The sequence below is a fragment of the Camelina sativa genome, chromosome 13, assembly GCF_000633955.1.
Source record: "Camelina sativa cultivar DH55 chromosome 13, Cs, whole genome shotgun sequence".
Classification (NCBI taxonomy): domain Eukaryota; kingdom Viridiplantae; phylum Streptophyta; class Magnoliopsida; order Brassicales; family Brassicaceae; genus Camelina; species Camelina sativa.
Window position 1 is genome coordinate 10715304 of NC_025697.1, and position 11649 is coordinate 10726952.

General features: G+C 35.7%; 2 protein-coding genes across 4 annotated transcripts; both read right to left on the reverse strand.

Annotated features, from left to right (window-relative positions):
- Positions 1214-3377, reverse strand: LOC104736362 (ferredoxin-thioredoxin reductase, variable chain). 3 transcript variants are annotated; one of them, XM_010456328.2, is made up of 5 exons: positions 2750-3377; positions 2485-2533; positions 2292-2374; positions 1698-1921; positions 1214-1504 (listed from the first exon to the last, which is right to left on the reverse strand). In XM_010456328.2, the coding sequence occupies exon 1, from the start codon at positions 3322-3324 to the stop codon at positions 2776-2778; it is 549 nt and encodes a 182-aa protein (XP_010454630.1). In that variant the 5' UTR covers positions 3325-3377; the 3' UTR covers positions 1214-1504; positions 1698-1921; positions 2292-2374; positions 2485-2533; positions 2750-2775. The 3 variants fall into 3 exon arrangements, with proteins under 3 accessions (XP_010454630.1, XP_010454629.1, XP_010454627.1); XM_010456327.2 differs by having other exon boundaries at positions 2614-3376; XM_010456325.2 differs by having other exon boundaries at positions 2485-3376.
- LOC104736363 (sphingoid long-chain bases kinase 1) lies at positions 4334-9295 on the reverse strand. The gene is made up of 9 exons (XM_010456330.2): positions 9068-9295; positions 8221-8890; positions 7732-8106; positions 7456-7549; positions 7296-7333; positions 6688-6834; positions 6476-6575; positions 4958-5892; positions 4334-4782 (listed from the first exon to the last, which is right to left on the reverse strand). The coding sequence occupies exons 2-9, from the start codon at positions 8680-8682 to the stop codon at positions 4633-4635; spliced, it is 2301 nt and encodes a 766-aa protein (XP_010454632.1). The 5' UTR covers positions 8683-8890; positions 9068-9295; the 3' UTR covers positions 4334-4632.

An 11649-nucleotide genomic window follows, 5' to 3' on the forward strand; every position in this document is an offset into this window, starting at 1 on the left:
ATACTTTTGAAACTTTTTATTTCAAGCAGGCAGATGATTCTGGTGTTGAGGACAAGTCTCACACAAATAGTGTCATCTGTTGAGATGGATTCGATGAGTTTAGCTTATGGCTGTCCTGATCTCAGAACTCTTGATCTTTGTGGCTGTGTATTCATTACAAGTAAACCTTTCAACTTTACGAAACCCGAATCAAAGCTTCTGATTTCTGCTCTTAAACATTTGTTGTTGTTTTTGTTGTTGTTGCAGATGAGAGTGTTGTGGCTTTGGCAAACCGGTGTGTACACTTGAGGTCATTGGGGTTATACTACTGCAGAAACATTACAGACAGAGCGATGTACTCATTGGTTCAAGCGGTATGTGATACATTCCCAGCACTCCACACTTGTTCAGGTAGGCATTCACTTGTCATGAGTGGTTGTCTCCATTTACAATCAGTTCACTGTGCATGCATCCTCCAATCTCACGAAACCCACACCGCTTTCCCTCACCGGCTCATTGAACCGGTGTGTAAGCCAGAAGGTCTTCTCTTTGGTATATGTGTACACATAAAAAAGCCTATGGTGTTAATAAAAACTTCTTTGAGTTTACTTCTTGTCTTTTGATGCAAAATCTCAAGATTTTAACATTATATACATTATATCAATCTTGTAAATGATTGCCAAATACTTATATCTAACAATTTGTTAAGCTTGGTCCAACAATCACACCATCATTAAAGCTTGCAAGATGATTTGGTTGAGAATATTTAAGCAAAATTTGAAGCAAATCAGTATTAAAATTAATTATTTTCTCCATTTATGAATTGCACTTCTATTGTAATATGTATTAATGTTTTTTTATTATGTTTTGTATATTTTAAAATTAGTTAAATGCAATATTTTCTAATTTTATAAAATCTTAAATGTTTACACATTTATACCACTTCTATTCTATTTAAAATTTTAAAATTTTTAAAAACAATAATTTAAAAAATAAGAGACCCAAAATAAGAACCTACCAATAAAAAAGAAAATTTTATCTAAGAGATCATGGGTTCTTATATTCCAAACAGTACACAATTAATTCATAAAAAATTTAAGAACTCCCCTTATATGAACCCCCCAATAAATATGCTCTAAGAACTCTTGATCTCTTAATTAAAATTGTATCCTCCAATGGTAGTATATAATTATGGGTCTCTTATTTTGAAAATATAGTTTTTGAAATTTTAAAAGATTAAACAGATTAGAAATAGTATAAATGTTTAAGATGTTCTAAAAATGGGAAAAAAGTAGTATAAATGTTTTAAGATGTTTCTGTAGTTTTTACTACTGAAAAAAAGTCGCACCATGATCGTTAACTTGTCAAGTTTAAAAGTGTGAGTAAATAAGAGAGCATAAAGATGCTCAGCCACGATGAAAGTGCGAGCTCTGAGCCTGAAGTGAACACCGGATGTTACTTGTTCCATGTTAGCATATCCCATCATGTTGACATCAGCTGCAGGTCCCGGACATCGATTACACAACTATTATGAAAAAAGAAAAGAGTGAACATAAGTAAGAGGTGAGAATAATGTTAGCATAGAAACCACACCATTTCTATCAAGAAACCCTGCCAATTCTATCAAGCATAGCATAAGGAGGCAAAATATATGTTTTATTCACATAACGATTTGAACAGATGTTTAAACTTTTAACTACACAAAGTGACGTCTCTACCTGCTAGGTGTTTGCTCTGAAGTAAATGATGGTCTTCCCACCTCTTCACAAGCTTTCGTGGGGGTTGGGGATTCAGCCAAATGAGACCCCATCGCAGAGCTACTGGAAATCCATGAGTGAAAATGGGAAGATCCAGAATGTTGAGGACTACTTAGGTTTTGGGATGCTTTCCTAATTTCAATAGGTGTCTCCGGTATAGTACCACAAGCTTTAAGAAACCACGCCTATGATTGCACAAGTAAAAGAAGAAGAAAAAAGCGTTAGATTCAGCCTGATCTCTTGAAGGAATCGACAATAAGACTCTGTTGAATATCAGAGATTCCACAACGAAAGGGTGTAGAATCTATACTATAGCACCTTCATCATAGAGAAACAAAGCTAAAGACCACCTCAGTAACAAAAAACATAGAACCCATCTTCTCATTACCATTAGAAGAGCTGTGGTGATTACAAGACTAGCAAGAAAGATACCAGAAATTCAAAAACTAACTAGAAATTGATTAGTTCAAATCCAAGGACACATATCTTGATCATGATAAAAGTATTATACGCATCAGAAATGATTAGAGGCAATGTTCCAAATAAAAATCATACCTCATCCCGTAGGCCTTTGTCAATATGTATAGAATCCAAATCAAATCTTTCTTTGTCAAGGCAAGGCGAAGAAGCTGCTTTCTCTACAAAATCAAGAACAAAACACATACGTTGTTAACAAGAACGCTACCAAAAGAATAATCTAGTAAATCATCTCGATTGATAATATAAACACATTAAAAAAGAGATTTACCTTTAGAAAGAAACAAAGCTGACAAATCATTCTGCGAGTCCTGAGTTTTCTGAAGATCAATACAAAAATAAAACATGTTATTAGGCGGTCAGATCGATATGATCTTGACCAACAAAATCGATACTAAACCTTTAAACTTTGACAAGACCCAACTCTTCATTTCTCCCAATCTAACCTCACAGTAACAACAAAGATTAAAGCCAAATGTAGAGTAAAGAAACCTTATGTATATGATTAGCTAAAGGGTATACACATCACTACATACAAATCATTCTCCATTCTCCATTTCAATCACTGATCGATGAAGTCGAACTCGTCATCTTTAAGATGAGAGACAGATTTGACAGGACCACGACCTTCAATCTCTATAAAGAACTCAACTTTATAGGGAAGATTAGCTGAGACTCGTTTCCCTTTCCAAACAGAGACGTAATCTTTGAGTTTACCTTCCATACCTTCCAAATCAACCTCTGGTACTCGGTTCACATGATAAACCTTCAACGGAGCCGTTACTCTAACCCTAGATCCTATCTTCGCCTTCGCTTCGATTTCTTCCTCCGATGATGACGCCGAGGACGCGTCTAAGTTCACCGAATCAGCGGATTTCGTTGCGACACCGCATCGAATCGTGAATCGAGGAGTTGTTCTTGAGATTGAGCGTTTGATTCGAGATTGGGGAGTGGAGAGCGGGAGAGGTGCAGCGATGCAAGATTTGAGAGACATGGGGGTGGTTGTGGTGGTAGCTATAGTGGCGGAAGAGGAGAGACAGTCGTGAGAGGACGGAGGACGAACGGTGGCAGCGATCGCCGGTGACAAAGCCATGGTGCTGCTGCTACTCATCTCAGTCTCAGATTAGAAAATCCAAAATCGTGATTCGCTTTTTTATTTCAGTCTTGGTTCATTATTTATAGTCCCAGGCATACGCCATATTCAGGTTAACCAGGTCGGGTTTATTCGGTTCGGTTCGGTCAATACTCGGGTTATTCGGGTTGGAATTTTAAAATTGATCTTATATAAGTCGTTGGATATACAATTGTGAAACCATAACGGCTTAGTTATGTTAAACAATATGCTTTTATGTTACTGTTACTAGAAAGAATAGATATGCTAATTTATACATTTACTACTACTTATATATATATTCAATTTGAATATGATTTTGTTTTTCTTTTCTTTCGGAATGAAACAAATCAAGAAACGTGTGAATGAATGATATATGCAGACAAAAAAAAAATGTGAATGAAATGGATTAAGGTTTTTTAGGAAATTTAAAGGATAAGGTATTAAGGTGAATGAATCATTCACTAATGAGAAGTGAAAAGGAAAGGGAGAAGAAGACACAGCAAGAGACGTGTGTGTGTGTCCTTTTCACTGGATGAGGAACGTGCGGCTTCTATCTACTTAATGCAAGTGTGATGCTTTTAGAGTTCCAAGTCAGACAGAAAGAATCTGTTTGCAGTTTTAATTATCCTTTCTTTAAAAATACTCTTTTATCATCTACGTACCTTACAAGTGGTATATAACATTACAGATGTCCTCAAATGAGATCACTTCTAGACAAGTTTAGATACTTCACCCAAGTTAACCTACTAGTCCAAAAGATTTCGTCGCGTTAGGAACCACACCAGCCCCTCTGATATTTACCAAAACACGTTATAACGTGTATATTTACCGTTGTTGTTAGAGTTATGAATTTTTTACTGTCTTGTATATTTTTCAAATCACCGAGCAACGACATTAACGTCTTGCTGCATGATTCACAACCAAAAACAGTGTATAGAGACAATACATCTCAAGGGTTGCAGTTTCAACAAATCATCTACGTACTCTTAACTTCAAGCGGAAAAGAAGAAAGAAATGGAAACACACAAATCGTTGTAGGAAACACATACACAGTACATATATAATTCAAAACACACAAAAAGGGGTAAAAGAATATACAAAGGGTTTGGGGTTTTATAGGGAACTTATGGCACAAAGGATTTGATTGTATACACTCTCATGTTACTTCTCTTATGGCATAGATACGTACCGTAAACTTGACGCCGACCAAGACAAAAAACAATTAAACGAATTCCAGATATATATATAAACATCCAAACTCTCTCTCTCTCCATCTCCACCCTCACAAATTGATGACATTAATAACTATGAATGTCGTCCAGGAGCATTACCGATCAGTCTGCATTGCTCCGGTAGCATAGTCGATTTCACTTCTCCATGCAATGCAAACAGCTCTCCGTCTATACCACAACTGTCATGTGTGTTTTTTCCTGCCTTTACCTTCACCGACTTCACCTGCAATAGTCATGCATTTGATCAACTACACTCTACTCTAGAGTGTATAATACATATGAAAGCATTGAGTTCAATCGTATGATTAGCATTTCCTAGCACATCCCGAGTTTCAAAAAAAAACAAAAAAGAAAGAAAATTCGCAAGAGAAGGAGACCCTTTAGAGAAAAACAATTACCTTTACACACTCGACATATGGAAGAGAAAGATGTCGACCTGTCTGTAGAAGTATAAAAAACCTCAGCAACCTCAGTCTTCCACACCCATGAACCAAGATCATGTCCATTGTACCATCGTCATGTTCTGAATTGGGAGCCACGACTTGAGAACTCTGCACAGTCCGACAAGCATGGTTACAGACCATGATGCCGAGGAAATGCCCCTTTCTAGAAACCCATTTATCTTCAAATCTTGGTGTCATGGTCTGCTTCCTCAGTCCTGTCTCTATATCCTCAGGAGGACCAGGAAGCTCGATTGAGTTTTCTACATCCCAAGCAGACGGTTCACTGTCCCATTTGGGTCCCGCATCCCAGATCGGACCCGGATCAGACACAGTAGATGAAATATCTTCCCTGTCATGACCACCGGTATTCCCCCATGAACATCGAGTTGGAGGATCCTGCACGGATGTTAACCCCATCCATCCTTTATCCATTCTTGACTTTGACCTTGTCCTTGGCCAGTTAGGGGTTGTTGACTGTGACGGAGGATGAATAACCTCTGGCTCAGCTGAAACATCTTTTCTTCCAGAGGACATGCGTTTCATTTTAGGATCTATTCCACGGACATATTCAGATGGCTCGGTGCTGGCATGTGTGCTGCTACCCGTGTCTACTTCACCTACGCTTGGGGTCATTATGGAGTCAATACTTGATAAACTGGAGGCTCTAGGAAATCCTTCTCTGCTTGATCTCCTCATTACATCCGTGTAGAGATCTTGCATATCCACAGCTTCCTTTTCAAGTCGAATTTTGCCTTCTGCATCCTCTTTTTGTGCCGGAAGATATTCCACTTCATAGTTATACTTCGGCAAACACATGAACTTGAGGAATCCAGCAACAAAGTAACGCAAAGGACCAAACCTTTTTTGATATTTTTCAGAGAGTTCCAAAACTGCAAATAGATAATGACAAGCACAATTTAAAACCATGAATTTAGTCATGGCAACTGAATGCCACAAACATAAACAGTATTCATGAAGGTAATGATATGTGCAAAATAAATATTTCACAACAATAATCCTGATAGTCAAACACGAGACAGCATCCATAGCTCAAACTAATACATCAAACACACATCGGAACTGTTAAAGGAATGGAGAAACTTTTCCAGCCTTTTGCAAAAGTTCAATGTATTTTATTTCATCGATAATATGTTTGAATAGCTAGGCGATTTTCAGCTTCTAACATTCTAACTCATCATCAGAAGAGTGCATAGTCTGCAATATGCTATGACAAGTGTCTCAGTCAACATAGTGTTAAACTGTGACCGTGTAAAATTTTTTAAAAGTAAACTCAATACTGCAGTAAGTAAAAATTATAAAATTCTCCTCTAAAATGCATGAAAGATCTAAACAGTTGTAGACACTGAATATAACGAAGAAGCTAGGAATACAGAATCAAAACTAACTACACTTGAGAAACTATCTATCATTAAAAACTCATACAAGAAATAGCACACATGTATTCTCACTTACCATCGCTAACAAAACCATAGTATGACACAGTCATTCCAAAGTGTATAACACCGGTATGAATCCATTCAACAGCAAAGACATCTGTAGCTGTTAGGCCACCCTAAACCAAAAAAGAAATCCTTTAAGCTAAGTAAACATTAATTTCGCAGTGGCCGACAAAGTAAAACAGGGACCAATAGGACGTTATGTCACCAGAGAGTGCCTTAATGTACCTTCACAATAGAGAGTGCTGCAGAAATAGGATCTCTTACACCAAGGACAGTCCAAACCAACGAGTTATCCGAACCAGCAGGTACTATTCCAATTGGGATAGAAACTCCTTCTTTCTGATTGCTTCGAGTAAGGAGACCATTAAGAACCTTAAAAGTTGAAAAAAGGCAGGCCATGAAATGAGAGTTCATATCAAGTAAATACAATCTAGGAGATGTTAATATCATAAGCTGTATTTTGCATGCATCTTAGTCTACCTAAAGAGCTCTAAATCAAAAATTTAATAGTGAAAGTTCTCATGTATTTCAACTCTGAGCAAGAATTTTCTTAAGATGCATCCCAAAGTCCTTATTCTGGAGGACAAGAGTTACTAACTCTTAAAATGATTCAGCATGCTTGCAGAATGATGTGAGCACGCTGAAATAAGCCAATAAAGTCCCATTTCAATACAAAAGTTGCTTCAGAAGTGCATTAAGGCACCAGAGAATTGTAGTGGAGCAGATAAGAAACATGAAGTATGGTATAACAGGAACATCACTTCTTGAAGTTAACTCTTAAAGAAAATAGTAAAGAAACAAAGTGAGCATAGTTTAGGAAGGCTGATTAATACCTCATTGATGATTCCATCACCTCCAACACAAATTATACCTAGACGGATCATTAACATCGCATAAGTATTAGTACATATGTAAGATAAAAAAAAATATGCATTAGACGTTAGATATGTGCAAAACATATCATTAAATGGTGAACAAAGCAGTGGTACCAACCGTCTGAGCACAAGTTAATGTCGACAGTGGAAGCCAACTCTCTCGCATGACCTGCTTTAGTTGTCTTGACTACCTCCAACTTAATCCCGGCCAGCTGTGACAGTTTACAATATTACACCCAAGGTAAGAAAAACATAATTATTTATGAAAAATGAAAATTGGGATTGGATAATTGGAAATGTTCTCCAGAGTAGCGAATATGTAGACAATTTCATATAAAACCCAAGTTCTATTAGTACCTAAAAGTGGGAAGTTATGTGATGTTGGAAATAGTACCTTGAAAATTGGTTCCACTATATTGTGGAAAACTTTGATAGATCGTCCATGCCCTGACCTAGGGTTTAATATGACAAGCATTTTAGGTGCACTCTTACACCTGAAGACCAACTCAGGAGGGGTATCAATTGGGACCGAAAATAATTCAGACGAAGCCTGTTTCTTTGAGACTAAAGGATGTGGCAAACAGTTGATAAAACATTGTTGATCTCCAAAACTGGCCACCCATTGAACTGCTTCTTCTACTGTAGGTGCGGCGAAGCGGAAATCCTTGCGGCTTCTCTTAGGTTTCGAGAAGCAAGAAAGACCACAAGAACCTTTTCCAATTGGGTAAGCATGCACAGTGAAATGCCTAAGACCAACATTGTATGTCACCTAACAAAAATTAACAAAACATAGATAAGTTTGTTGACTAAGTTCATTCAATACACAGAGTGATATTTAATTCATTGCAGGCCAATTAAATTTCAAGAGAAAAGAAAAACCTACGGAGACAACGTCGTCAAGCTGTAGCATGTCAGAACCCCAAACCAAGGCCCTGCGTGTAAGCTTTGCATCAACTGCTTTTTTATTAGAGGTATCAGTGGCAGATGGTTGTTGTACCTCAGTAGCATCTTTCCCAGTTGCAGATTTTCTCTTATCCAACACAAGCTTCCCAGCATAAACAAGACTACCTAACAAATCCGATTTCTCATCCCCACCACCAACAATATCAATCCGATGCTCATCAGGTTTTGGTTTCACCTGTTGTGGATCACTAGTAGTAACCTCACCACGTCTCGAAGACGTCTTCACCTTCTTGCTTCTCTTCTCAGGAAACACTACAGGAGAAGACTGCTGAGATCCACCGGTAGCTATCTGAGAGCAAAAACCTAAACGTCTAAGGGACTGTTGAGCCTGAGGAATAGCTACTCTTAAAGAAGGATTACGGTTAACACCACTCTTCTGCATATCCGTAAGCTAATAACCTCTCTGCTCTTGAGTTCCGCGGACGAAACAGACGATAAACAACGATCGGGAGGCATACACAAAACAAAAACCCCCAATTCAACTCAACCTTGTTGGAGCTGGTCAACGAAACAGATTACACAGAGAATTGAGGCAGCGAAGCCAAAATCCTAATCCGTAGCTATAAATATCAGATCTATCAACGCGTTTCCTGTAACAAAATTCATGCCATGGATTGGTTTATAAGCAGCATTTGAATCGGAATTGAATCAAAACAAGAACACTACTCAACAGATCATGCAAAATCGCAAGGAAATGATTAACGAATCTGGGAAAGAAACAATCAAGACGAGATTAAGAGCTGCTTTTAGAGCTATTTTCGTCTTACCTTAAGCTTCTCGGCGAGCAAAAACAAAGAAAAAAATGGAGAGAAGTGTGGGAAACGTAACGCCGCCGGATCGGAGGATCTGAGAAATTGAAGAGAGGTGGCGAAGAGAGAAGAAATAGAGACGATAATGGCGGAGATGACTCGGCTCGACTCAATTCGATTCGATTCGATTTCGATTGGATTTGGATTTCGACTCGACAACAGAAACCTTCTGGCCCCCTCCTTTCGGATTTATTTCCACTACAGAACCTTTTTTTGGACTTCTTTTTTTTTCCCCATTTTTTATTCTTTTTTTTTTTTAATTTGTTTTATTATTCAAATATTTGAAATGAATTTATACAATAAGCTTAATAAGTTACAAATCTTTATTAATCATAGGAAACTATAGAAAATGATAAATCACATAAATTATCATTTGGATAATTTAAAAAAATTTCTTGAAAAGTATATATTTTAATTATCCATTTATAAGTAAGCCAAAATCATAAAATCAATATATATATATATATAATTAATGTAATATTTGAGATTATTATTCAGTATAGGTTTGGATAGAATATCAAACGTAAATAATAATTAATCCTTATTACTTGTCGTTTAAGGATTTTGCACACAAATTAAGAAAACTATTAAATTTTTTGTTTTGCCCTTTATTAACATATTTTATAATTTTTTCAGTGGTCAAAACTTTAAAATATCATGAATAAAAGTAGAATATTCACTGAACATCTGCACTGAAAATTTAAAATGACAACTATTATGAAACAAAAATTAAGTTAGAACAACAACTAAATTAAAACTAAGGGAGTAATATTTGTTTTTTTTTTTATGTTGGCTATTGAATAAAAGATTAAAAGTATTTTGGTGCTATATATTAATTTAAAGTACATTTATACTTTGTACTTAACATCAAATATGTGGATTTATAAACTTACACATGCAAAATACGACAACAATTTTTTTTAACAATTAAAATGTTAGATACGTGAAGACATTTCAAACACATAAACATGATCTTTGAAATGATATAATTCTAAGTGATTAGTGGTGACATAAACATAACTCTTAAGTGATTTGTGACATATTATAGAAATTACATAAAACATAATTTATAAATGATAAAATTCTACATTAAGAAAAAATTCAACACCTAAAATCACCGACTTTTACATAATTATTTTGCAAAACAACAAAAAAAACGAGCAACTGTTTTTTTTTCCAAGTAAAGAATTAAAAAAAAAAAAAAACAAAGTCAACCACCGTTATACCAAATTTAGATATGATAAATATTTCATAGGTGATTGGTGACGACAAACTAATACGATTTGTAGTTTACCATGTTTTCTGATCACTACTACTAGGTCTATAGATACCGAATATGCTGAATATTAAATTAACAACTCAAAATTCTTAAGATGGTTTAGCGTAGCTGTCAATATTTATCCCTAGCTAGCTTGATAAAACAATTAGCTTTCAGAAAACGATGATGCTATGTTAGTTGATGGTTTAGGCTTTTAGCTTAGTAGTAATATACAACCTTATAATTTAAAAAGGCTGATTAGAGAGAAGGATTAGTGGAAGAAGTTGGTAGATGGCCCCGACCATGGAATACCAAAAATTCATAGAAAATATTAAAGTTGAAAGCCAGTATATACTTTTCTTTAACAAAAAAAGAAAAGAAATATAAAAAGTTGAAATGATAATAGTAATGTGGTTTGGTTCATTCAAATTAAATATAGAATTCGAGTGTGGCGACCAACAGACAAGTGATGCTTCGTTGAGAAGAATTGGTTAAAGGGCATCTTCTTATCATAATCTAAAGCCATTATTGCTTTATTAGTATTGTTTTTTTGTAATACTTAAATAAATGTATGGAATGATAACGATAATGATGCAATTAATTCTCTGGGTGGAATATTCATGGCACTTTCATAGTAGGATTGTTGTAACACGTCTTCTTCTTCTTCTGTATATCTTTTGACAACAATCTTTTTTAAAACATATATCTTTGGAAAAGTTATAAAGCGGATTAGCTTCTTACTTTTTGAGTAAACATGAGTTAAGCTAATCCTCTTTATATGTTTACCACTAAAATAAATTAGAAGAAGCTAATCCGCATACTCCAACATCTCATACTCTCTCCAAGAGGAAAAGCACAATGATGTATAACGAAAATAATTCAAGCTCACAACAAAATAAAAAAGATTTTGACCATTATTTTCATAAATATTCTGCACACGTAGCAATTTTATCTACGTTTTTAATCCTTTTCTTAGCCTTATTTTTGTTCTTTAAATTACAATTTTTAGAAAATTGTCCACCAAAGAAAGAAAAAAGTGGAAATAGTTTCTCAGATTCCAACTAGTGATGATGGGCCATAAGGTTCAAGGCCCATTTCATGATGTAATAAGTAGAGAGGATAAATCGACAAAGGGATACACTCATACACATAGTGCGAGTCGGGTCATCTCACAATACTCTTTGGCTTGAAACAAGAAGCTTCACTTAGTACTTGACTTGGACGACACGCTTGTTTACACCATTAGAGTTTCAATGCTTTCCGAATCTGAAAGTATCTGTTA